This window comes from Malania oleifera, chromosome 4 (assembly GCF_029873635.1).
Source record: "Malania oleifera isolate guangnan ecotype guangnan chromosome 4, ASM2987363v1, whole genome shotgun sequence".
In the NCBI taxonomy this organism is placed as follows: Eukaryota; Viridiplantae; Streptophyta; class Magnoliopsida; order Santalales; family Ximeniaceae; genus Malania; species Malania oleifera.
The window spans coordinates 74,786,725-74,814,720 of NC_080420.1; the positions used below are offsets into that span (position 1 = coordinate 74,786,725).

A 27,996-nucleotide genomic window follows, 5' to 3' on the forward strand; every position below is an offset into this window, starting at 1 on the left:
ATCTTCCTGCTGCTTGCTTAAGGGAAATAGACAGCATCATCTTTGACACTTGAAATCTCTTAAGTTTAATGGCCAGTGGAAAGTGGCTCTCTCTCCTAGAGCTTCAGTCGGTGCGTTTCACATATTAGGCTGGTCTCTTATTAACTCTGGGGCTCTTGATGATGCCAACTTGATGGCTTGGTTTTTGTAGCTGTCAGTCATGATTTGTTTCCTTTGTTGAGGTCTTTTTCTTTTTGGCTCTTTGTTTCATCTGCTGTTTTGTTCCTTTGGCAAGCTTGGTAACCCACTTCAGTCATAGAGTATGTTAATCTAACCCCTGTATCTAATATATACAATTACAAATTATAAATATAATAATAAAATAGTAAATTATGAAAATTAGCTACAAAGGTTCAAAATACATAATAGTTGCTAAATTTTTTGATAAAATAATAGAACACTTGGAGTGCATTTCATTTATCGCTATCAATATATATATAAAATGAGGAATTATGGATATTGAAATCAATTGTATAAATCCTTAAATTAAAATTTATAATTAAAACAATAAGGTGCTTGAGTTAATGAACACCGGGCACTTTTTTCCTGACATGGGACCAGGGTGGTAAGCTAGGTCATGCATTGCTGTCTTAACTTCCTATATGCTCCAATTGTTATCTTATTTCTTTTTGATGGTTGCTTGTGTGCTATTTTCACTTTTGTGCTTGACGTGGGAATGTTTTAGCAATTTTATGAAATATTTGCCTTGAATTAGTTTATGCTTTCAGGGTCTTGTCAAACTTGCTGATTTTGGGGTTGCAACCAAGCTGACTGAGGCAGATGTTAATACCCATTCTGTTGTTGGAACACCATATTGGATGGCCCCTGAGGTACTACTTTAGTCATCATTCATTGTCCCAGTTGTCTATCTTTAGTTGCCATTTATCTGTATAGTAAGGATGGTTCATTCTTAATGGTAGAAGAGCGTTCTCTCTACTTGCATATTTTGTTGTTTGTTAAGTTAGTGGCTATTGATGGTTTTAGGAATTTTTATTCATGCATTGAACAAAGCACAGCTTGCTGTATGTGTCTGGATTTCATCTTTAGTCTATGGTAGCAGTATTCAACTAATGGCGTTATCTACCTAACTGACACATATCTTCCATCTCATCTCTCCTTCTCTGTTTTGTTTTAGTTCATTCATTCATTACTAATGTATAAATATATATATACATATCTTTTTTGGGGGTCGGGTCAAGCCTGTACTCTGTGCAATTAGGAATCCTGTTTGTAGGAAATTAGGATTTTATGCACTCAGTTAATGTACTAAGTAGTATGAGTCGGTGGATTCCAAAAAATATGATTCTGCTGGCCTTGGTTTCCATATGAACGACTCAAAAAGTCTTTGCTTTTTTAATTAGTTGGATATCATGCATGCCTGCAGCATGCAGATTGAATGATTGAGACATTGGAAAACCTAAGTGGCTGATATTTATGGACTTCGAAGGTGTATATGGTTTTCATATTTTGAATTATGTTTCAGGTGATTGAAATGTCGGGAGTTTGTGCTGCATCTGACATTTGGAGTGTAGGCTGCACAGTTATTGAGCTTCTTACTTGTGTACCTCCTTACTATGATCTCCAGCCTATGCCAGCTCTCTTCCGTATTGTGCAGGTTTTTGCTGAAGCCTTCCATTATTGTTATTGTTGTTAGTTTATTATGATTAGTTAATTTAATTTGTGAGTCCTATGCCGCTTTATCGCTGACTTGCTGTTCTTTTCCCCTTTTTGCTATTTTCTGTTACTGAAAGTTGTTTTTATGTCTTATTTTTGTTTAAACTATGATACTGAATCATAATCTAAGAGTTTGTACCTCTGGATAATGACATTAATGGACATTTTTTTTATTATGTTTGTTTTTTTTTTTTGGCCTCTCCCTTCCCCCCAAAAATAAACAGGATAGTCATCCTCCAATACCAGATAGCCTATCTGCCGAGACCACTGATTTTTTGCGCCAGTGCTTTAAGAAGGTGAGTTGGAGAAGGTTTTAGGCTGTTACTCATGAACATTTATAATTATTGTTTTGAAATTTAGTTTTTCTATGGTATTCCCTAAAATTTGGTTTCAAGAGTTTCCACATGTGGTTTCCACACACTCAGGAGACATACAACCTGCACACACATGCGCCATACACACATGCTTAGAGAGGGATATATATTTGTGTGTTTTCTTTTTTATTTGCTCGTGTAACTTTGAGTACCTATAATGAACATTTATGACTTTTGGACATGGGCATTGGGGTTGGTGTCTCCCAGTCTCTCTTTGTGAGCGTGGAGTCTCTGGACACAACAGCGCTTGTAAATTTCTTGCATGAGTAAATATGTGTATACTATTCAACTTTACAAACTGATGCATTTTAATAGTAGTAAGAACAACAACTAGGTAAGGTTAGTTACATGAATCCTTTTATGCCAATTTACGCAATCTTGGGCAATATCATTTGACGAATGGAGGGCTGTTAAATTCTTACTCACTATCTCATTCCATGTCATTCTAAGTCTATCTCTACCCCTTCTATTACCTCTAATATTAACTAGCTCATGCCTCCCTAGTGATGCATTATTTGACCTACATTGCATGTTATCAAACCATCTTGCTGCCACTTCCTTTTTTATTGACCTTGAGAAAGCATATGATAGGATACCTATGGAAGTTCTATGGTGGGTTTTAGAAAAAAAGGGTGTATGTTGTAGGTATACCGATGTCATTAAAGATATGTACGATGGAGTAATGACTAGTGTAAGGACTATAGATGGAGAAACTAGAGAATTTCTAATTACCATAAGTGTACATCAAGGATCTGTTTTGAGTCCTTATCTTTTTGCTTTAGTGATGGACCAATTGACTAAGAGTATTCAAAAGGAGGTTCCATGGTATATGTTGTTTGCAAATGGTATTGTATTAATTGACAAAACTAGGGACGGAGTAGAGGTTGAGTTAGAATTATGGAGAGAAACTTTGGAATCTAGAGGCTTTAGGAAAAGTAGAAATAAAACGGAATATATGAAATGTAATTTTAGTAATGACAGGAGGAATATTGGAGACAAAGTTAAACTTGATGATGAAGAAATAAATAACACTTGTAGATTTTGATACCTTGGATCTATTATGCTGAAGGAGAAATTGAAGATGATGTAATGCATAGAGTTAAAGCAGGTTGGGTGAAATGGAGAAGTGCTTCAAGTGTGCTATGTGATCGTAGAATACCTTTAAAATTGAAGGTGAAGTTTTATAGGACAGCTATAAGACCAGCTATGCTATATGGATCGGAATGTTGGGCGACGAAGAAATATAATATCCAAAAAGTAAAAGTTGCCGAGATGAGAATGCTTAGATGGGTGAGTGGTATAATATTGAAAGATAAAATTAAGGAATAAACATATTTGTGGTAAGTTAGGTGTAACTCCTATAGAAGATAAGATGAGGGAGGGACGACTCAGATGGTATGGATACTTGCAACGTAGGCCACATAGTGCACCTGTGAGGAAGAGTGACTTAGTTATTGTGGGGGCAGTAGAAGGAGTAGAGGTAGGCCTAAAATAATTTGGAAGGAGATAGTGAGTAAGGATTTAATATCCTTAAATCTATCAAAAGAAATGGTCCATGGTCACATAAATTGGCGGAAAATGATTCGTATAGCCGACCCCACTTAGTGGGACTAAGGCTTGGTTTTGTTGTTTCTTTTTTGCTCAATATTATGATACATGTCGTATAGAGTCTTGTAGCCATCTTGTAGAACTTTATTTTTAATTTTTTTTTATTTGCAAATGAAATTTCTTAGAGAAAAATTAGGTGTCAAGAAGATGCCTTTCAATTACAACGCAAACAACAAAAAACTAAAACAAACACAAGGTACATCCAGAAAATCAAGAATAAGAGGGAAGTCCCTCTCGGGCATCTCACTATGCCAACTAGATATCATAGAAATCTAGTTATCTTTGACAGCCTGCAAAGAAGAGGCTATCCCATCGAAAGTCCTTTTGCTCCTTTCTTTCTAGACTGCCCAAAAAATAGCAAGGGGAATAAGAGAAGGGCTCTCCTTTTGAGCTGGTTGGCGCAGATCCCTTTCCAAGCCCAAATCTCACTCTCCCATTTTTGATTGACCAAGGAAATGGCCAAGCTCTAGAGATTCCTGGTCTAGGGGCAGTGAAGAAGGATGCGATCCATAGATTCTGCTTCTTCGAGGCATAGGAAACGCCTATTTATGGTAGGGATGCCTTTTCTTTGAAGGTTGTCAAGGGTGAGAGGGAAGTCTCCAAGGTGAAAAAGCAACCTTGGAAGAGGCTGCTGTTTTACAAATGGGCTTCCAAGGAAAAGATCTGATGCACTCCATTGGGCAGCTAAGGTGGTTAAAAACTTAAAATAGGACTTGACTGTCAATGTTCCCTACTTGGTCAGGACCACTCGGGACTGTTGGAGGAGCCCAAGCTTTGAACATTGTAAAGGCTGTCGTAAAAATCAGTATGAGTATCAATCTCCTAGTCATGTTCGATCAGGGGAACGTTCAAAATGGTCCCATGGGTTGAGCATTCCTGTTGTTGGCAAATGAGGGCATTTTTATTGTAGGCAAGTCTGTAAATTGAAGGGAATGAAGCTCGTAGAGAATGTTTTCCAATCATTCTTGTGTGCATCGAGACTATCCAACTTTGTAATAATCTTCCTGCTGCGAGTAGAGATTTTTACCAATGGAAGCTTTGACCAACTTGCTGGAACTCAAGTTGGGGAAAGTTAAGGAATTTGATTTAGGATCACGGGTTCGAGGTGTGGAAACAGCCTCGTGCAAAAATGCAAGATAAGGCTGCGTACTATAGACCCATTGTGGTTCACTCCTTTCCTGGACTCCGCATAAGCGGGAGCTTTATGCACTGGGTTGCCCTTTATCTATGAAAAAAATTGTGAAATAAGTAAAATTAGGCAAAAGTAGAGATTCAACTCTAGTTCAGTGGCAATTATTTTAAGCAAAGGATATAAGATAGCACAAAACTCTTAGCATTGACATTCACACTAATAGGTTCAAGGAATCACTTAGCAAAGTCTCTCACTTTCTAGGGTTCAATCGTTTGCAACAGTTGTAGACAAATTTTTTTAGTTATCTTGAGAAAGTTTTTTATATGCCCCTTTTCGTAGGATAACTCTAACAGTGATGGATCTTGACTGTCTGAACTAAACTAATTTTGGAAATAAAAATGAACTAGAGGAAATAAACTAAAACTCTAGAAATAACTAAAAATAAAACCCATAAGACCTTTAGAAGATGATCTATGGAGAAACATAAAAAAATCCCAAAATACCCTTGTAAGCAGTACTTGTACACAAAATTCATGCTGCGTTATCCTTTTGATGGTAGTTGTTAGACCCTTGAGTAGCTTGACATTGCCAAGGCACATGGCATGGGTAAACCATGTGCCAAGGTAGTAGCTTAAGATGGCCTATCATGGGCTGTCTTGGCACTTGGTGGTTGGTTAATCTAAGTTGCTAAACGGGGAGTACATAGATGTTAAGTTGCCTACTTGACATGTCAGGGATGGACATGGTTGGGGCTATGGTCCTTGAGAAGGTTGTTTATGGTGATTGGTTTCGGTTGGATGGATAATTTGGTTATGTCAAGTGCCTCATTGACATTTGCTACTGTTGGGGCGTAGAACAAGTGATGGTTAAGGGGAAACCATGCTTGATACAAGTGTTGACAAGTGGGAGTTTATAGTGTCAATGTCAATTGCTTTCAGTGTTGACATGTTGACCAGACAGGGCAATTACTGGGCAGTTTATCCTTGTATGGCTGGCAGACAGACTTAGAATGTGGGTAAATTTGTTGGATGACATTTGGGCATGTTTTTAGCCATTTACTTGTGAGCATAACTTGTTTTGGCCTTGTTGGCAAATGCTGGCGTCCAACACAACCTAGGGAGTTGGGGTTGTCAACTGCAGACCTTAGGTAGTTGGGGGTGTCAGCTGCAGACCCTTGGTAGCTGGTGATGTCAATTGTGTATCAATTTAACATGTGGGTGGCATGGGGCATAGGGGGATTTCGTGTTGTGTTCCTGCATATGTTAAGAGTGTATGTTCCTTGTCTTTGAATAAAAGAAAAGCTTGGGAGGCGTTACTCTTGTAAATGTTGTTGCTTGTGAATGTTGTTTCATTTGATATACACTTGCAGGACCTGACTGACATATCTGTGTGTGTGACATTGGCTTAACCAAGTGTGTTGCTTGGTGCCATCGCAGTGTCAAGTTGTGTGCTGTGAACTTAGATCCTGTGACAATAGTCCACTTCAAAACTCAATTAATCAATTTGATTCGCAAGTCAAACTTCCTTCCCCATCATCCCGATAAATCAGTGCTTGTGGTTGATAATTTTGCTTTCTCTTGCTTCTTTCATAGACTTTGAATGACTGATTTTTATCAAACCCAAACATTCTTACCTTCCACCACTCCCAAAACAGGGAAACTTTCCTGCTGAATATATTATCTCTGTAATCTGGGCTTAATACTGTTCATGGTTTTTTAATTATTTATGGTTGGAACCTAGTGAATAGAGGCTTTATAATTTTAAACATTGTTTTTTTCAAAGGTGAAGGCACGAGGTGAGGCGTAAGCATTTTGAGAATTTTAGTTTTTAGATAAAATATGTAATTTATTATTACATGTATTTTTAAAAACATAAAAAAACTTAAGGAAAAAATTACAAGTAAAGTTTAAAAAATGAAAAATAATTTATAAATTACTTGTACTATCTTGAATTCATTAGCTAAATCACGTCAAGAGATAGTTGCAACAATACAAAGTACAAACTATTTTCATGGCCTAAGGTGCACCTCTCGATTCCTTGGTAGGATTGAGGTTCAAGAGTTTTGCATCAATGCATATTTGGACATTCGTTTTCATATGAGTATGTGTTTTAAATTTTCTTGCCAAACGTAACTTGAGATTCACACACTGTGTAAACCTGAACTGAAAAGGTGCAAAAATCATGTCTTTTGTACAAATGTGTAAGCTAAGCCGTAGTGTATGATCTGTTGTCTTTTTGTGATTCTAGACTGAACCTCACGGTGTTTTGGGCATGCCTCGTCTTGAGGTGTTCCTCAAGGGAAGCCTTGATTGTGCCATTTAAAACATTAATTTTAAATATCATCATGAGAATTTATATTACTGATGATGTAAAATTAAATATTAAATTCTGATTTGAGGCATTTGAAGTAGTTAGGGGAGTAATCAATTTTATATGAGAATCAAATTTATATAAGGATCAAACTAGACGTGATGTGATGGATAAGCTCTTGATTTTTAAAATCAGAGCCAATGCCCTGTGATGTATTAATGATACATTTATACCATATCCCAGGATGCTAGACAGAGGCCTGATGCAAAGACATTGCTTTCGCACCCGTGGATACAGAAATGTAGGCGTGCTTTGCAGCCCTCTCTCCGGCATGGTGGAGCAATGAGGTAGGTGTAATGAACAGTGCAATATTTTTTGAAGCTTCTGTTTTGATTATATTTAAGTTGTGATTGTCAACAATATGCTGCTATAATTGTTCTCAATCATCTTTGTTTTGGCAGGCCAAGGCTTTGACTGACCAAAAAATAAACATAAAACTGAAACATGAAATATTCATTTTTTAAATTTTATAAAAAGTAAGATTTCTAAAAATGTGGAATTTTTGGATGAGGTATGATTTTGGATCCCTTTGACTATATCCTTTATTGGAGAAAAGATTAAATTTGATGGTCAAGAAATTAATAACACTAGTAGATTTTGATGCCTTGGATCTATTATGCAAGCTGAAGGAGAAATTGAAGGAGATGTAATACATAGAGTTGCGTTATGTGATCGTAGAATACCCTTAAAAATTTAAAGTGAAGTTCTATACCAGCTATGCTATGTGGATCAGAATATTGGGCAACTAAGAAACAACATATTCAAAAAGTAGAAGCTGCCAAGATGAGAATGCTAAGGTGGATGAGTGGTATAATGTTAAAAGATAAGGAATGAACATATTTGCGGTAAGTTAGGCATAGCTCTTACATAAGATAAGATAAGGGAGTGGCGGCTTAGATGGCATGTGCAATGTAGGTCAAATAGTGCACTAGTAAGGAAGGGTGTGCTAGTTATCTTGAGGGGCAGTAGAAGGGGTGGGGTTAGATCTAAAATAACTTGGAAGGAGATAGTAAGGATTTAAAAGCCTTGAATTTGTCGAAGGAAATTGTCAATGATCGTGTAAATTGGCTTTAAAGGATTCATATATCTGACCCCACCTAGAGGGACTTATGGCTTCTTGTTGTTTTGTTGGGATTCTTAACATCACATTTCATATGGCCCAATTATTGGGTAATAAGCCAGTAGCATTTGATGGAGATCTGGCCCATTTGCAATTCATTGGGTTGTTAAGGGAGCTTTTAAGGATTTTTGACATCTCTAATGCACAAGAGATTTTATCAGGCCAGAATGGGACTGCTGCTTTTTCACAGGCCCATGTTCCCGGGGCTCAATGTCCAAGTGAAGAGGCTGTACAGTTGAGTACGCCTTAAGCCCAATAGTTATTTTGATAGATTGGGTGTGACATTTTGGGCTTTGAAAAGTAGGGGAATAGCTGGTCTGATTTTGGGCACATCAGCAGGTGGAGGACATAGCTTTGTGGTACATCCTCTCCATCTAGAGGGGTTTGTGGTTGGGCTGCATGTGTCTTCTCATGGTAGGCCAGCTGGGGGAAGGGAATTTTTGAAAACTGATGAGCCTTTTGGAGGGATGTCTTTGGAGGATGCATGCCACAATGTGTAGATGTAGGATAATATCATTGCTGATCAGGCTGTGAATCGTGATAGTGTGACTAGTAACAGCAAGGTGGGGATGGATGGGGAGACAAAATCTCAGATTACCGGAAAGTCACCATTATCACAGGTTTATGATCCTTGGTTGATCAGTGCATGGTAAGAAGGGACTTATCTATTTAGAGGGATTTTAGCGCAGATGCAATGAAATTTAAGTTTTTGAAAGACATACCAAAGGCTGATTTTACATCGAGGATAATTCTATTGAGAAGAAGAAATGGGTTGATGTTTCAGACGAGGTGGATGAGGTGTGCAGTGATTCTGATTATGATGGAGGGGTGTTATTAATGGGGTTTGTGAACAACTCAGGTTGGGTAAAGTTAAACTTGATGATGAAGAAATAAATGGCACTTGAAGATTTCGATACCTTGGATCTATTATGCAAGCTGAAGGAGAAATTGAAGATGATGTAATGCATAGAGTTAAAGCAGGTTGAGTAAAATGGAGAAGTGCTTCAAGTGTGCTCTGTGATTGTAGAATACCATTAAAATTGAAAGGGAAGTTTTATAGGACAGCTATAAGACCAGCTATGCTATATGGATTGAAATGTTGGGCGACGAAGAGACATAATATCCAAAAAGTAAAATTTGCCAAGATGAGAATGCTTAGATGGATGAGTGGTATAACATTGAAAGATAAATTAAGGAATGAACATATTCGCTGTAAGTTAGGTGTAGCTCCTATAGAAGATAAGATAAGGGAGGGACGACTCAGATGGTATGAACACTTGCAACGTAGGCCATATAGTGCACCTGTGAGGAAGAGTGAGTTAGTTATTGTGAGGGGTTGTAGAAGGGTAAGGGTAGACCTAAAATAACTTGGGAGGAGATAGTGAGTAAGGATTTAATATCCTTGAATCTATCAAAAGAAATGGTCCATGATCGCATAAATTGGCGGAAAAGGATTCATATAGCTGATCCCACCTAATGGGACTAAGGCTTGGTTTTGTTGTTGTTGTATTCTTCTAATGTATTGGGCAAGTTTTCCTTTAAGCCTCCATTTTTGTTCGAGGTCAAAGAGAGAGTTTCTGGTTTTGAGAAGGATGGAATAGGCGAGGAAAGAGACAAATTTTAGCAGACTGAGTCTGTTCCTTGCTCTTGTTTACAACATTTGCTGGATAAAATGGGTTTGCGGTTAGCCAATTGATAGGGAAAGCAAGTCTGCTTGGATTGTGTTAAAAGTAAGGCTTAGAAGGGACGGCGGGATTTGGCAAAATTGTAGTGCTCTGTTAACTATGATGGAAAGGCACTGAAAAGGGGTTTTCTTGGTAGTGTTCGTTAAGTTTTTTGGTTCGTGGGCGGTTCTGTTTGGTGTTGTCCTTCATTATTTGTATTTAGATTTCTTTTTTGAGGACTCCTTGCCCTCTTTTGTTTGCATTTTCTTTCTCTCTTAATATATCTCATTTTTTTATTTAAAAACAATTTTCTTTACTGGTTTTGGGAAATGTAAGGACAAAAAGAGGTTGTGGAGTTGCTGTCTGTGCCGTGTTATGGGGATTATGGCTGGAAAGGAATGCTATATTTTTGCTGGAAATAGATTATCGATAGGTGTTCTTTGGGATAGGTTGGGGTATTTGGTTTCTTTTTGGGCTTACAGCGTAGGATGTTTTTAGGAATGCTGTTTTCAATATGACAACTGAGACTTGGTGGCTTTATTAAATTGATTTTTTTTTTAATTTTCTTTTTGCATGTTTTCATGAGTGAGGACATCTTTTTCTCCTTCATTGCATCTATTTTTCCTTTCTAATTCAATAAAGCTTCTTGTTTTTATTTTTTAATTTTTTAATTTTAATTTTAATTTTAAAGATTGGAAAAAAGATATACAAAGTGTGATGGAGAATACAAGCAAAAGATGGCAAGAAATCATAAAAAAAGAATGCTAAAAACATAGAATAAAGGATAACCCCTAATCGAACAGCCCACCATCCAAAAACCTAACAAGCACTAATGAAGAAAACCCCTTTCCAATCTCTTTCCATCACAGTTTATAGAGCACTGCAAATTTGCCAATTCCTGTTGTACGTTCTTCACTTTTTAACATCATAAAAACAGAGTTCCTTTCCTTCGAAATTAGCTAACCCCATCCCTGTTTTATTCAACTGATGTCGAAAATGAGAGCCAGGAGCAAGCTTTATCTAATCAGGCTTGTCTATATCCTTGCATATTCCAACATTCTCCGAAACCTGAAACTCCCCCTAAGACCTCTAATGGAGATCTAGGATTAACACAGAAGTCGCTTGAAGAGTCTGATTCAAAACCTGGTTGTTCATAAACATCATGCGTGAGTAGCCTTCATCATAATCAAAATCACTATCCAGCTAACCTTCCTCTTCTGAAACATAATCCCGTTTCTTCTTCTCAATAGAATATTCCTCACTAACCACCTGTGTCTAATCTATATATGGCTTTAGCGGAAGGCTCCTCGATATAAAAACTGCCATTACTGTGTCATTTCAAATACTTAACTTTCCTAGTCTGAGGAGTCCTTTGGTTCCATGCTTTTCTGCCCCTGACGGGTATAAACCTGTGGTGATGCTGACATTCCTGCAATCTGAGATTGTCGCCCCATCCATCCCCATTTTCTTGTTACTAGAAAACTCGCAGTATCGATTTCTGGGCTGATCAGCTATTATTCTATATTTACAAATTGTGGCAGTCATCCTCCATAGGAACCCCTCGGGAATGCTCATCAGTTTTAAAAGCATCCCTTCCCTTTGAACTCTGCTCACTAGGCAAAGACTTATGCTGCTCACTTAGACATACCACTCCTGCCAAAGTGGATGTACTACGAAGCTGTCTCCTCTCCACCTGCTTGCTTTGCCCAAAACTTAACCGGCTAATCGATTCATCCCCTCCTTTTTGAAGCCCACCATGCATGAGCCTCACTACTCCTGGACTGTGAAATAATGTTGGGCTTTAGATGTATTCAACTGTACAGCCTCTTCAATTGTATGTTTGGGCCCCCTGGAACATGGACCTGTGATGAAGAAGCAGTCCCACTCTGGCCTGATGAAGTCACTTTGTATTAGAGATATAAAAAACCCTTAATAGATCCCTTAAAAGCACAATGACTGGGCCATATGTATTGTGATGTTAGTAGTGTCTGGCCGAGTCCATTCGAAGCATACTCCACTCTTTGGTGCATTCGTGATCATCCCTTTCACTTCACCACCCTACTTTCTTAAAAAATACCTGGACCACCAGCTGCCGCCACCCCAGTGCTCACCATTTGGGAACCTCCTCAATTTCTGCATTGCCACCACCCACTCTTCTCCAAATTCACAATTGCCTGCAACTCTTGCAAAAACTTTTGCCAACCCTCCCCTTCCTGAACTCTAGGGATGAAGATTGAATAACCCTTGCCATCCGATTGTAGACCCACCCAACTCCAAAAAATTGTGATTTGATATTGTTGCCACCCAAAATTTTACCTTGCCAAACTTCTTGTAATGAGCGACCTTCAATTTCAATAAAAGCAAATGAGAACGTTTGCGTACCCATCTAACAGCTCTTAAATAATTCTAATCCGTAACATTCTGAGCTCTTTTCTTCCAAGAAAACAAAACCTGATACTGCAACCGTTTCCAGTTGCAAATTTATGGATTTCTTTCAATCTATTCTGATTTGCGTAGGTTCTCTTCCATACCTGTTTATGAACAAATCCATCAAAATGAACAAAAACTAGAGAGAACCAGAATTAGAGGGAGAGTTGCCATCCTCTTAAAGAGAAAGAGGGCTTTATTCGTTTTTATATATTTATATATTTTTTTAAATAAAAAAGGTAAGCTACTGTGGCTATATTGAATTAGTCAAGTGACATAAAGTCAGCAACCCAGAGATACATGTTGAAAGAAGGCATTTGTTGAGGGAAACGCAGCTCTGCTTCAAAGCAAGTTAATAGAAGTGGCAACTCCCTTAAATATTCTAGCATTTCTCTCCAACCAAATACAAGTAATAAGCCAGAATGGTGGGCAGCCACAAAGCTTCCCTCACTCTCCCTTCACCAAACTCGAAACATAGTAGTGCAGAAATCCTCCAAACAAGAGGGGCATGCTCAATTTTCCCCAAAATACCAAACGAATTATTCCAAAGACTTTAAATGAAGGGACGATGTAAAAACAAATATGAGCAAGTCTCCGCACTCCTAAAGCAAAGGACACACACTTCTAAAGCAAGTCATTTTTATTGATTTTCCACGAGGATCCCATGCCTAGATTCAGTTAAGGCATCTCAAATAATAGACATATAATCATCTAATTAAAGCATAATAAATAACAAATGTATAAACCAAATAGGCTTTTAGGATCAAAGCATAAACTAAGTTTAAATAACAAATAAATGGAGGAACAATTAAACAAGGAAAATAACGGAATGATCATATACCATTGATGGAAATAACTCAACTAGCATCAAACACTGATTCAACATCTAATCATAAATTAAATAAGAAATGAAGAAACAACATTTAACTAATAATGTAATCTAAAAACATGCAAGAGGGTTTTGGTTGTATGGTTTGGGATGCATGCTGCCTATTCATCCCTGTCTTGAATGGGTATCAATTCGTAGAAGGCTGTAATATGTTCAGTTTGGTTTAGGGCAAAATGGAACACAAACCATTAGGCTAACAGTTCAGCTTGGTTTTTTTATAGGTTAAACCAAACTTTTTCTTTTAGATGGCAAAAGAAATTCATTAGATAGAAAGAGGATGTACAATCAGGAGAAGAGACACCTCCTTAACAAAGTCTGGGAAACCCCTGGGAGAACTAAAATAAAAAAAGAAAACCAAAAGATTTAAAAAACAACCAAAACCAAAAGAATTAAAAAACAACCTGAGAAATCAGGCACATTCTAAGAAGTCAACGGAGCAAGCCAATCCCGCCTAATATCTGAGAAGCATATCCCCTTGAAATTACCATTACCCACGCACCACAGAGAAGCCAGAAAATGAATGTTCTCCCACACCAACAAAAATGCTAATTACTTCCCTAAAAATACACGCGAGTTATGTTCCTTCCATAAACCTCGAAATACTGCAAATAAAACACTAATCCATAGTGCTTTTCCTTCCCTATTCCTCCCAAACCCAACAAAAGATATTGTCAAAAACTCCTCCATTCTCCCTGGATAAACCCAACTTTCTCCAAAATAACTGAATAACTTGTTCCAAACTTTCCATGCAAAATTACAATGCAAAAAAAGATATAAAGCAGATTCTGTGCAGTTAAAACAAAGCACGCAGATATTTGGAGAGCGAGCCTTTAAAGGCCATCTAATCTACAATATGTTATTAGCATTTATTCTATTAAGCACAACAAACCAAATAAAAGCTTTGATTTTAGGGGGGTTTTCGGCCTTCCAAATAGTTTTATAGAGAGGGAATAGAGCTGACCAAGAATTCACAAAAAAGATTTGCAAGAATAGACCTATGAGGGGTCCAAAAGCCAAGATCTATTAGCTTTTGAAGATACCCGACAATTATTCAACAACACCAACAATGAAGATAACTCATTTGTTTTCCTATCATTCAAAGATCTCCTAAAATATAAATTCCAAGAAGGTAAAGGACCATTCAAATCAACAAGGAAAGAAGAAATGAAATCATTTTGTCTTGAGCTCAATTGGAATAGGTGAGGAAAAGAGGTGGATAAGACAATATTCCCCTCCAATGGGGACAAGTAGGGAGAAAGCTCAAAATGAAATCTGAAAGGCTTTCATGTAGGATCATTGAACCATTTTGAACTGTTGTTTAATCTCAAAAGTATAGGCTTAACCTAAAAGGAAGCTAGGCATCAGGTGCTATAGGAGGATTGAGGGGAGAGTGTTGCTTTTAATGGTAGAAGGGATGGATTCCCTTTTGCTAAATAGTTGATATGGGACAAGTTGAAATGCACAGCAGGCAAGCAGTGTGATATTTGTCCCACATCAGCTGGGGAGAAAGATAGGAGCGTCTTGTTTTTCTATAAAGCGTTCAATAATCCCACTTTCATTACAATTTATGCCTAAAAAAATTATAAGATAATTAAGATAAAATATAAACGTATTTGTACTATAAATCTGTAATTATAAGGCTAAATTGAATAATAAATACATCTTTAGGTTTTTTTGGTTGGGATTCCTTATAAAATCAAAACTGAAACCAAAACCAATTTTTAAAAAAATTTTAAAGCCAAAACTTAAAACCAAAACTGAAAATCACACCAAAAAGTGAAATGCTGGAACACTGTACAACAGTAATTATCTATTCCCATCTCCATATAAAACTAATACATGGGATGGGGGCCTTCTATAGGGTTACAATGCCTGAAAGATAAGGAAACTAATTAAAAAGCCTAGTTAAGCCAAAATACTAGTTTCTAAATGACAATACCTTAGAATCTTGCTTCTTAAATAATCATATCCTAGAATCTTGAAGATATGACCCTAATAAAAAGAAATGAAAATAAATAAAGGTTATGGAACTTAATTAGCTTTTGTTTTCAGGCTAGCTTTTGATTTCTCATTGATATTTGTACACCCCTATATTCGTAGTAGTTCAAAATGACTTGAAGAAAGGGCGGCCATAATACCAACATGCACATGCACACACACATATGAGAACCATGCATTCATCATGTGATGAAGTCATGCATAATAAAGATGCAGAGAATAACATAACATGATTGCCATAAAATAATTAGCATGCTTCTCTCTATTAATTAATGATAAACATATTTCTTAAACGTATCTCTAATGAAAAAAAATTCAAAACATTAGATATAAATGCATCAAAATCATGCTTTGAATGAAACAAACTGAATCCTAATCATGCTTTTCATTAAAGAAAGTAAATCCTAAATATACTTTTCTTAGCAATAAGTGGAATTCCTAATCATGCTTTTAATAGCAAGAAAATAGCCCTAATCTTGTTTCATTTTAATCATGCAAATGAATTGAAAGAAATAACATATCATTAAGAAAATGGGAACATCCTAACACATACTCCTAATCGTGGATTGTTTGAAAAAATTATACCATTACAACAACAACAACAAAACCAAGCCTTAGTCTCACTAAGTGGGGTCGGCTATATGAGTCCTTTTCCGCCAATTTATGCAATCATGGACCATTTCTTTTGATAGATTCAAGGATATTAAATCCTTACTCACTATCTCCTCCCAAGTTATTTTCGATCTACCCCTTCTACTGCCCCCCATGGTAACTAAGTCACTCTTCCTTACAGGTGCACTATGTGGCCTACGTTGCAAGTGTCCATACCATCTGAGTCGTCCCTCCCATATCTTATCTTCTATAGGAGCTAAATCTAACTTACCCCAAATATGTTCATTCCTTAATTTATCTTTCAATGTTATACCACTCATCCATCTAAGCATTCTCTTCTTGGTAACTTTTACTTTTTGGATATTATGTTTTTTCGTCGCCCAACATTCCGATCCATATAGCATAACTAGTCTTATAGTTGTCCTATAAAACTTCCCTTTCAATTTTAAAGGTATTCTACGATCACATAGCACACTTGAAGCACTTCTCTATTATACCCAATCTGCTTTAACTCTATGCATTACATCATCTTCAATTTCTCCTTCATCGAAACTACGAGTGCTATTTATTTCTTCATCATCAAATTTAACTTTGTCTCCAATATTCCTCCTATCATTACTAAAATTACATTTCATATATTGTGTTTTATTTCTACTTATCCTAAAGCCTCTAGATTCCAAAGGTTCTCTTCATAATTCTAACTCAGCCTCTACTCCGTCCCTAGTTTCGTCAATTAATACAATATCATCTGCAAAAAACATACACCATGGAACCTCCTTTTGAATACTCCTAGTCAATTGGTCCATCACTAGAGCAAAAAGATAAGGACTCAAAGCATATCCTTGATGTACACCTATGATAATTGGAAATTCTCTAGTTTCTCCATCTATAGTCCTTACACTAGTCATTACTCCATCGTACATATCCTTAATGACATCGATATACCTACAACATACACCCTTTTTTTCTAAAACCCACCATAAAACTTCCATAGGTATCCTATCATATGCTTTCTCAAGGTCAATAATTATCATATGCAAGTCCCTCTTCTTTTCCCTAAACTTTTCCATTAATCTTCTTAAAAGATAAATAGCTTCTGTGGTAGACCTCCCAGGCATAAAACCAAATTGATTTTCTGAGATCTTCATTTCTAACCTTAATCTTTGTTCAACTACCCTTTCCCATAGTTTCATCGTATGATTCATAAGTTTAATTCCACGATAGTTATTACAATTTTGAATATTTCCTTTATTTTTGTATATAGGTATTAAAGTGCTTTTGCTCCATTCATCTGACATTTTCTTAGTTTTTACAATTGTATTAAATAAATTAGTTGACCATATAATTCCGTTATCACCCAAGCATTTCCAAACTTCAATTGGGATGTTATCTGGTCCCATAGCTTTCCCATTTTTCATCTTTTTTAGTGCAAATTTAATTTCGTTAACTCTAATTTTATGAATAAATCTTATATTTTTTATCTTTTCCTCATTTGACAATTCTAAGTTTAAGCCTTTATTTGGTTTTGTTAAACAACTTACTAAAGTAACTTCGCCATCTTTCTTTAATATCTTCGTCCTTAATCAAGACAATATCATCCTCACTTTTTATACATTTTACATTTCCTAAGTCCTTGCTCTTCCTTTCTCTAGATTTAGCAAGTTTAAATATATCTCTTTCCCCTTCTTTTGTATCTAATCTATCATACAAACTATTAAAAGATCTATATTTAGCTTCACTAACGGCCCTTTTTGCATCTTTTCTTGCCTCCATAATTTTTTAAAGTTATCTCTATTTTTACATTTTTGCCATGTTTTATACCAAATTCTTTTTGTCTTTATGATTTTTTGTAAATCTTTATCCCACCACCAACTCTCTTTGCTATTCGAGAATCTTCCCCTTAATTCACCTAAAATCTTTTTTGTTATCTTTTTAATAGAGCTAGCTAATCTATTCCAAAGAGTATTTGTATCTATCCCATCCTCTATGGTCCAATTCCCATCTTTGATCATTTTATCTTTAAATTTTATTATATTTTCTCCTTTTAGGTTCCACCATCTAGTTCTCCTACACTGGTTTATTTTATCCTTTTTCTTCCATTTTTTAATACATATATCTAACACTAAGACTCTATGTTGTGGTTAGGCTTTCACCTGGAATAACTTTACAATCCTTGCATGATAAATGATCTACCCTCCTAGTTTAAAAAAAAATCTATTTGACTTCTATTTTGTCCGCTTTTAAAGGTTATTAAGTGTTCTTCTCTCTTCTTAAAGCAAGTATTCATTATACTAAAATCATATGACATAGCAAAGTCTAAGATTATCTCCCCAGACTCATTTTTGTCTCCATATCCCTATCCTTTATGTATCCCCTCATAATTTTTATTATCTCTTCTAACGTGTCCGTTCATATCTCCTCCTATAAATATTTTATCAGTCCCTGGTATGTCTTGTATAATACTATCCATATCTTCCCAAAATTGTCTATTAAGATTTTCTTCTAATGATATTTATTATCTCTTGTCCTAATACCATCTTGATTTTTATAATTTTATCCCTTACTCTAGTTACATCTACGACGCTATCTTTTAGGTTAATGTCTATAATAATGCCTACTCCATTCTATTGTTTTTCTTTTCCAGTGTACCAAAGTTTAAATCTTGATTTATCGATTTCTATAGCTTTCTTCCCCACCCACTTAGTTTCTTGAAGGCAAATTATATTAATTCTTCTAGTCATTGTATCCACAATTTCCATACTTTTACCCGTAAGTGTCCCTATATTTCAAGTTGCTAATCTAATCCTAGTTTCTTGAACTAACGTCTTTACCTGCCCACGTCCAGAATGATGCAGGAACCCTCGCATATTTGATACCGTACCTGGGCGCCAACACGGCGCATCGCTTCGTGGCGACGACCTAGCCCACCCTCGCCCACTTTTCGCTACACCCCTTGCGAATATTAGGTAAGAATTCATATCATAGTGATCTGACAAATTTTACGCTAGCTGTCAGCTACCTAACGCAACCCTCCTCCTTTACCTGGGCTTGGGACCGACTGTGTGTGAAAAAATTAGGACATTAAGTGCATCACAGGCGGAGTTAAAAAATTATACCGTTACGAAAATGAAAAATCTTAACCATGTTCCTATTCATGCAAAATAAACTAAACGGCATATCATTTATTAAAAATTGTAAGTGTGCTCCTAATCATATGAATTAATTAGAATACATTCACACATTTGGAAAGCATACCTCTAAGTGGGAGTGGAGAGAGTCCCAATTATATGAGAAAGATTCAACCTATAAAGGAACGAAAATCTGACAGGGTTCAGGGACTTGCCTCAGGGAATGTTCGCTGACGCTTTCTTTGAGAATCCCTCTCATTGTATATGTGTGTGTGTGTGTGCGTGCGCACGCATGCGTACCCCGTCTGAAAGGCAACCCATAAGTGTCCTATTTATTGACATGGCGGGAGGCGGGGGAGGAGCTCTCTGGATAAGACTTTTTATCTCTTGGGGCTGATAAGACCCGAACTTGGGGATAGAGTCCTCCTAGGAGAAGATGATATCCAGTGATCCAAGTTTCTATGGCCAGAGATTTGGCATTAAGTTGTAAGAGCTCAAGAAGAGTGGTAATAAAATAAAGGGGAAGATTGAAAAAGACAAAAAAAAAAAAAAGAAAAAAGAAAAAAATAAGTGAAGCTGAAAAATGCAGGTGGGCTGTGGGTCCCTAGTGCCATCCCTCCTTTAGTGCTAGAGTGGCAGTTGAGGCACCTAAGTGGCAGCAGTGCCTAGAGCCTCTTTCTTGGTGCCTTTCTTCTCTTTTTTTTTTTTTTTTTTTTCCTTTTATGATTTCTTCTGTTTTTCCTACTCTTAAGGTTTTCTTGAAGCTTTATACCTCTTCTACATGAATTAACTTGGAATAAAGGTGGGATTAGTTTCTCTATTTTTTCTATCCTCAAAATGCCCTTAGACGAATGGTCTAATTTCCTAGATGTACTTTGCATTCCCAAAATACCATCATGAAGGAGAAGTAGTTATAAAATGACGTAACTCGTTTTATTCCTAAAGCACCCTCAAGAACGCAATTTATTTTTTTGGGTAACAAAAGAAGATTATTTCATTAAGGAAGAAAGGAAAAATTAGTGCTAGTAAAAAATTTCACAAAAACCATTGCAAGAATAAACCCCCAAGAATCCAGAGGAAACACAGAAATTATCCAACACCGACAACAAAGATGAGAGCTCATCTGTCCCCTTATTATTAAGAGGTCTGCTGAAATGGAAATCTTAAGAGAATAAGACCGCAATATTTTATTACCAGTAGTTTTATTCTTTTTGTTTTAATTTTTTTTTGGTTTTTTTTTTCTTTCAAATTCATGTAACTAAATGTGGGTTTTCAAATTTAAGGATCTTTGAACAAAATGTGCCTACACTACCGCTTTCATTCAGACTAGTGGCTCTTTCTGGGTTAGTGTTAGTCCCAGATCTTTGAGGAAACTTCTCACCTTAGACTATGCTAATTTGTTCTTTGGCAGAAATATACAGAAGGATGTTTCTGTGCATGCTGAGATGCCAAATGGAGATGAGCAGAGCATTGTTGGAAGCCCTGTTGTAGAGAAAGTTGAAATGGTTGACTCCGAATTAGGAACTGTGAGAGCTTTGTAACTGGAGCATTTTTCATTGTGTGAATTGCAGCCATTTATATTCCTCTATTCCTGTGCCTGTTTAGATTTTTTTTTTTATATATATCCAGATTAAAACTATTTGTTTCTATTTTATGTTCTTAATGTTGAGTTCTCTTAATTTCAGGACTCCAGAAAAGAGTTATCACTAACAGAGGTGGATTTGACCAAATCTGACAAGGATCACAGTTTCAACTGTAATATTGTGGAGGAAAGAGCAGACAATTCAGAAGATGATGCTTTGTCAGATCAAGTTCTGACTTTAGCCATCCATGAAAAATCATCCATGCAAACTAATTCTGGTAGACTATCTTCTTGTGATAGGGATGGCGCTTTTATGCCCCCTTATCCAACTGGGCTTAATGATGTGTCAGATGCAGGTGACCAGGAAGAAGCGCTAGTGAATGGCGAAATGGGATCTCCTGAGTGGGGTAGGAAAGTGATTGTCAGTAGGAAACATGAAGGAAATGGAAGTTCTGTCCATGTTGAGAATAGATTACTCAGTTTCAGATCAGGGAACCAAGATGCTAGTGATCAAAAGGTATTTTTATGTTGATATCTGTTGGATTTTCCCATTTGCTTACTGCACAAGTGGTGTTGTTGCAAATGCATAAAATGCCTCTCTTTATCTTCGAAAGATTTGTTGACTATTATGTTATTTGCGGACATGCATGTGTGGGAGCGCATGTGGACGCTATGGCCATTTTGAATGAAGGAAATGGAAGTTCTGTCCATGTTGAGGATTGATTACTCAGTTTCAGATAAAAGGACCCAGACTGTAGTTGTCAAAAAGTATTTTTGTGCTGATTTTGTTGAATTTTTTCAATTTCCCTGCTGCAAAAAATGATATCGCTGTGAATGCATGCAATACCTCTATTTATCCTCAAAATGCTCGCTTGACTATCATTTTATGTGGATATGCGCTGGCGGCTGTGCATGTACATATGCATAGACAATGAACGCTGCGTTTGTGTCCTAGAGAGAAATTTTCTGTTGTCGACAGTTAGGATTTTAATTTATTTGTTCAAAATTTTAAAATTTATTTTTCTTTATTTTTTAAAGTTTGAGCTATTATTTATATACCAAAAAGTTTGTAAGTCTACCTGGCTGTATGCTGAATTTTGAGAGAAATTGGAACTCTTGACCTTGATAAAAAATATATATGTTGAGATTTTGATTACAATGAATGATCTAACTTGAAGATAGGTCTCTCCCACTATTTATAATACAAATCAAATATATTCTAATGACAATACTACCTTTACTCTCACTAATTAACATACTAGTACACTTAATAATAATAATACTAAAAGACATAAATAACCTCTAACACTCCCCCTCAAGCTGGAGCATAAATGTCATATGCTCCTAGCTTGTTACAAATAAATTTAACATGATCATCCCCAAAGCTTTGGTAAACAAATCAGCAAGATGCATATGAGACTTCACATAAGAAGTAGTAATGAGCTTTTGAACAAGTTTCTCCTAGACAAAGGACAATCAACTTCAATGTGTTTCGTCTTCTAATGAAAGATCGGGTTGGAGGCAATATTAAGAGCAGCTTGATTGTCACACATCAACTTCATAGGCTAAGAATGTGCAAAACCCAATTCTTCTAACATGTTCTTCAGCTAGACAAATTCACAAGTAGTGTGAGCCATAGCTCTATATTTTGATTCAACACTTGACCTGGCCACCACAATTTTCTTCTTACTCTTCCAAGAAACCAAATTACCACTAACCAAGATACACTACCCGATTGTGGATCTCGATTGGAGGGCGACTGAGCCCAATCTGCATATGTGTATCCATGAATACAAGTGTGACCTTGATCACGATATAAAAGATCTCTTCTAGGTGCACCTTTGAGATATCTCAAGATGCGAATTACTGCGTCACAATGACTTGTTCTCGGAGAATCTTGAAATTGAATTACAACACTTGTTGCAAAAGATATATTCGATTGAGTGACTGTGAGATAATTCAACTTTTCAACAAGTCTCTGGTATTGTCCAGGATTAGGCAGCAAATTACCCATATCCGACACTAACTTGCTGTTAGGATCCATGGGTGTATCAATTGGTTTGGATCCCAACAATCTAATTTCACCCAACAGATCAAGAACATACTTCCTCAATGACAAAACAATTTCCATACCAAATCTAGATACTTCTATTACCAAGAAGTATTTCAATGGTCTCAAATCTTTAGTTTGAAACTTAGTATGTAGAAAAAGTTTGAGACTTTGAATACCTTTATCATCATCACTTGTAATAACAATATCATCCACATAAACAACCTGAAGGATCATACCTGATGAAGTATGAGGATAACACACAAAATTATCCACTGCACACCGTCAAAGATCAAACTTAAGTACTACAACACTGAAATGACCAAACCATGCTTTGGGAAACTGTTTTGAACCATATAGTGCCTTCTTGAGCAAACACACTAAGCCTAACTCCCCATGAGCAACAAACCCAGATGGTTGCTCCGTATAGACCTCCTCCTCAAGATTACCATGCAAGAAGTCATTCTTCACATCTAACTGACGTAGAGGCCAATGACAATAGTAGCCAAGGAGATTCCGGTGAGGGTTGCTAGCAAGCTCGAGAGGATTATGAGAGAGTTTTTGTGGCCTGATAGTGTGGAGTCATAGGGCCCATATAGTGAGTTGGAATGAGGTTTGTAGATATAAAAAGGAGGTGGGGTATTTGTCTTGGCAAGTTGGTGTCTAAAAACAATGGTCTTCTAACTAAATGGCCATGGCACTTCCCTCTAAAAGAATTGCCCCTTTGGTATAAAGTAATAAGAAATAAATCTAGGATGGATGAGAATGGGTGGGATACCAATGCTAATTTAAGATGGTCTGGGGAGTTTGTGGAGATCCATTTCTCAAATTTATCCTTCTTTCATCCCTCACACTAAACTTGAGGTGGGGAGGGGTTCTCATATTTGTTTTTGGAAAGACTCTTGGCTGGGAAATGCACCATTTTCAACTTCTTTCCCTCTATTTCATCTAAGTTTCGAACAAAATAAAGTCATTTCTTTTTTTGTTGGTGAATTGAGTAGTCCTTTGGTTTCCTAGAGTCTTCATTATAGGAGACCTCTGAATGATAGGGAGATGGTGGAATTGTCATCTTTATTATCTTAATTGAGTGGGAGTAATCTTTCTTCAGCGAGGGACATTTGTTCTTGGTCTTTGGATCAGTCAAGTGTATTTTCTTGCAGATCTTTATTTGAATTTTTAATTTTTTCCAACTCTTCTTTCTTGCTATACTCTACTATTTGGAAGGCTAAGGTTCCCCCTAAAATAAAGGCTTTAATTGGTTGGTTGTGCTTAATAAGATAAATGCTAATAACATGTTGCGAATAAGGAAACCTATGAAGGCTCTCTCTCCCGAAGTATGTATGCTCAGTTACAAGAACTCTAAGACAACTTCTCACCTTCTTTTGCAATGTGGATTTGCATGGGGTATTTGGAATATGCTTTTTGGCGTTATGGGAGAAAGTTAGGTTTGCCCTCCCTTGGTGGAAGAATTTTTAGAAATATCATTTGCAGGTTTTGGTCAAAGAAGGGACAGGGCAACTTTATGGAGGTGTGGCTTTTTTATTGGTATTATGGGGTTTATGGATGGACCATAATACTCAGATATTTTCTAGGAAAAAGTTAAATCAGATGTTGGTCTGGGAAAGTATAAAGTATTTGACGTCTTTGTGGTGTGTTAGTGTCAATTTTTCAAAGAGGCAAGCTTTTAGGAGCTGCAAAGAGATTGGAGGAACACATTGACTGGATTATTTTTTTCTTGGGCATTTTAAATGTTTTTGGTTTAGTCTTGAATTGTCTCAGGTTATCACGGGGTATTTCTCATTCTCCCTCTTGTAAATTCTCTTTCTATTAATGATATCTTCTTTTGTTATTAAAAAAAAAAGAATATTATGCTCTCTGCAACCACATGCAAATGCAGATATGCTCGCTAGCTCAGTGCTGTTATGATTTCCTTAGCGTTATCCTTCTTGCTACTTAAAGAGTCAGGAAGATCACTCATGTGGGAGAGCTAATATGAGCCCTGTGACATTATTAATTTGAGCCCAAGAGTATCAATCATGCAACCACAACTATTAACAAAACAATCCACCAATACAATGTGTGAGGCACAGCAAAACTGTCTTTGTCCATGGCATATTGTTCAAGCAAGTCAAATCCTATTAGGATCCAGACCCTAACACTAGTTTGGACGTTGGAGTACACCTCATGTTCCTGGTTAGTAGATCAGCTGCCATCAAACTAGTTGAGATATGCCTAAGCACAATATCTCATTGCCTAATAATATCTCAAATGTAGTGGTAGGTCTTGATGTGCTTGATCCTCCATTGGGACTTAAGATCCTTTGCACTCTGACTGCCACGTTGTTACTGTAGCCTAATTATAGCAGTGCAGCTATCATTGGCTTTGTCTTGTTTCTTTGTTTAATTGCAGTTCTTGGGAGGTTCAGTTGGATTGGGTGTGACATGCGTGTGACACCAAGGTGCATGGAAGATGATGATGTGAATATTAGATGCATGTTTGTAAAGCTTACAAATCCAAAAATGCTTATCTTGGTGGTGTTGGAAAGCTCTTTCAACAAAGAATCTAGGTGTATATATTTTGTTGATTGAAGAATAAACTTAAGAATGGAAAAATGGGTTTAAGTTTACGGATTCCCAAGCAGCTGGAAATTAGAATTTGCAGTATCTTTTAAGGCACTTATCCCTTTGACATTGTACATTTTTGTTTGGGGGTGGGGAAGGGATGGTATTTTATGCCCCATGAGAAACATTGTCCATAAAAAAAAAATACTAGGAAACACTCATAGCATTGGTTCCGGTGAGTGAAAGGCAAGTGGAACTTACCTTGAGCAGTATCGAGATCCGTATACTTGAAAGGCATAAATTTGAAGATGCTGTTTGATCTCAAGAGAGAGGAAGAAGTAAGAGAATGTATGGGAATGATGGGGAACGTGAGGAATCTATGGATTCTCTATTATTCAGCCTCTTATTGTCCTATCTGTCCTATTTATTAGCATGGGAATCCCAGTTGCAATCAAACAAGGTTTTTGAGATCATAATCTTAAATTTTCCTAAATTTGGGTCAGAATTCTGATTTCAGGAGGGTTCAAAAGGAAATTCGATCTCAATTTCTATTTAACAAAATTTTGGCTGAGATTTTTGGTATTTTTGAAATTACAGCCAACATGCCTTAAATTTTCGGCAAATAATGCTGAAATTTTGAACAAATTGGCAGAAATTTCAAAAATTCAAGAGAAAATTTGGAAAAAAGTGGAAAATTAAGTTTTTTTTTTGTTATGTTTCTAATTATTCGCAGTCTTCCTTCCTTAATTCAAATGGGTCTACTTCTTGGAATTTCACTTTTGTAGGCCTCTAAATGATAGGGAGTTGGAGGAACTATGTTCTTTGTTGGTTCTATTGAAGGGCTGTCTCTTTTCATCTGAGAGGGGTAGTTGGGGTTGGAGGTTGGATTCCTCAAGTTTCTAGTCTTCTATATCTTTGATTGAGCATTTGGTCAAATCTTTTAAATTCTTTCCCCATCATCAATTCATCTGTGAAGCTAAAGTCCCCTCTAAGATCCAGGCTTTTACTACTTGTTCTCAATAGAATTAGCACCAACAATCTACCCTACTGTAGGAGGCCTTTGAAGGCGTTATCTCCGAATGTTTGTTTCTTGTGTTTTGGCAGCTCATAGTCTGTTTCACTTCTATTTTTGCATTGCCCTTTCGCTTGGGGGATTTGTAATAAGTTATTTGCTGATTTTGGGGAGAATTGGCTTTGCCTGGTTTTGGAGGAGAAATATTACATATCTCTTTTATAGATTTTGGGAATAGTGGTGGTTTAGTCTTGTAGACTTGTGGCATCTTTGCATTTTTATGGGGAATTTAGATGGAAAGGAATGCCTGTACATTTTTCTGGAAAGAGGAATTCTGGAACTTTGCATTGGGATAGGATTTGGTTCTTGGCTTTTCTCTAGCCTTTTGCTGGCGGTTTTAAAGGGATGCCTTCCTCAGATCTTCAAAGAGATTGGAAGGTGGTTTGTTTTGATTGTTTCCTTGTTTATTTTGGTTTCTTTTGTTTATAGAAGGATATTTTTCTTTTCTTTGCTCGTTCTTCCCTCTTCAATGAATCTATCTTCCCTCTTCAATAAAACTTTTGTCAAGCTTAAAAAAATATTAGTCTTTATTCAATACTTTTTTGGAAAATCTCTCTTGGATAAGGTTTATCCAATGTAAGGATTGTCATAATCTATGTTTTAAAAGGTTCAATCGAGGCTCCCCTCATGGCAAGTCGGGCCTAAAATGCCTTGATGCTCAATCCTGAATAATAAATCCCAGAAAGGCTAATGCTTTACGTGCTGAGGCTTACATGTTTGTACAAAATCCATGACTTATGCGCATTTTTAGTTGAGGCTTATGCATTTTGGATGAGTAATTTTCAAGGTAGATTTGGCTTGAAAATTTGAACTCCATGTTTATACAAAAGGGATGTCATAATATGAGTTGACTTTAAAAACTCTTGAACCTCAACCTTTCCAAAATAATTGAGGGCTGTATCTTAAATTTTAAAAATAATTTGAAATTTGTAATGTTATAGCTATCTCTTGTCATCATTTACATAATTCATTCAATTTAGCAAATTTTGAATGGCCGACAAGTTGTTTGGAAATATATTTGATTTTTTTTTACATTATATTATGATTTTCTTTTCATTATTTAAAAATATGTGTAATTTATTACATTTTTTTGTCCAAAAATAAAATTCTCAAAAGGCTTATGCCGAAATGCCTCGCCTCTTTAAGGGTTAAAATACCTAGCCTACGCCTTTGACTTTTAAAACATTAGTCCTAATTCATGTATTGCTAAGACATTCCATACAGAGCATCGCCAACTCATGTGGTGCCCTAATATGTCAGTCCAATGGCTCAGTCCAGTTCATGCATAAATAAATAAATAAATATATCATGTGTACTTGTGCACAAATGCACACACACATTGTTGAAGTGTTTATTGTGAGCATGGTATCGAAGTTATAATTATGAGTGACCAAATGTCTTTGACAGTGTTTTCATTTGGAAGAATGGGAAGCAGCTTCCTTGTAATTTTTGTTTTCTTTAGTTTGTTGGACATCTTGTTCTCTAGCTTTTGTACCTTTTGCTTTTTCTTCATATGTATGTATATGTGTGCATCTGGATGCATGTATGGGAAAAAAAGGTTTGTTTCCTTGCAAATGGTCAAATATTTTCTATATCCCATGTTTTAGCATGAAATAATTTTCGACAAAGTATTGTTATTATTTCTTCCTTGACTGATTGGAAATTGTTCACTTTTTTTTTTCCCCATTATTCTTTA

The 27,996-nt window shown here is 36.4% G+C and overlaps 1 protein-coding gene across 4 annotated transcripts in view; it reads left to right on the forward strand.

The window, feature by feature from the left end:
- Positions 1-27,996, forward strand: part of LOC131154455 (MAP3K epsilon protein kinase 1-like) — an 83,588-nt gene that overhangs the window by 6,754 nt on the left and 48,838 nt on the right. For 2 of the 4 annotated variants that reach the window (XM_058107248.1, XM_058107247.1), the window contains 7 exons: positions 768-869; positions 1,523-1,654; positions 1,938-2,009; positions 7,381-7,484; positions 20,447-20,561; positions 20,721-20,895; positions 20,968-21,134. In XM_058107248.1, coding sequence (XP_057963231.1) covers positions 768-869; positions 1,523-1,654; positions 1,938-2,009; positions 7,381-7,484; positions 20,447-20,561; positions 20,721-20,895; positions 20,968-21,134 — 867 coding nt within the window. Of the gene's footprint in view, positions 1-767; positions 870-1,522; positions 1,655-1,937; positions 2,010-7,380; positions 7,485-20,446; positions 20,562-20,720; positions 21,135-27,996 lie in introns of all 4 variants that reach the window. The other 2 variants (XM_058107249.1, XM_058107246.1) reach the window with 2 other exon arrangements.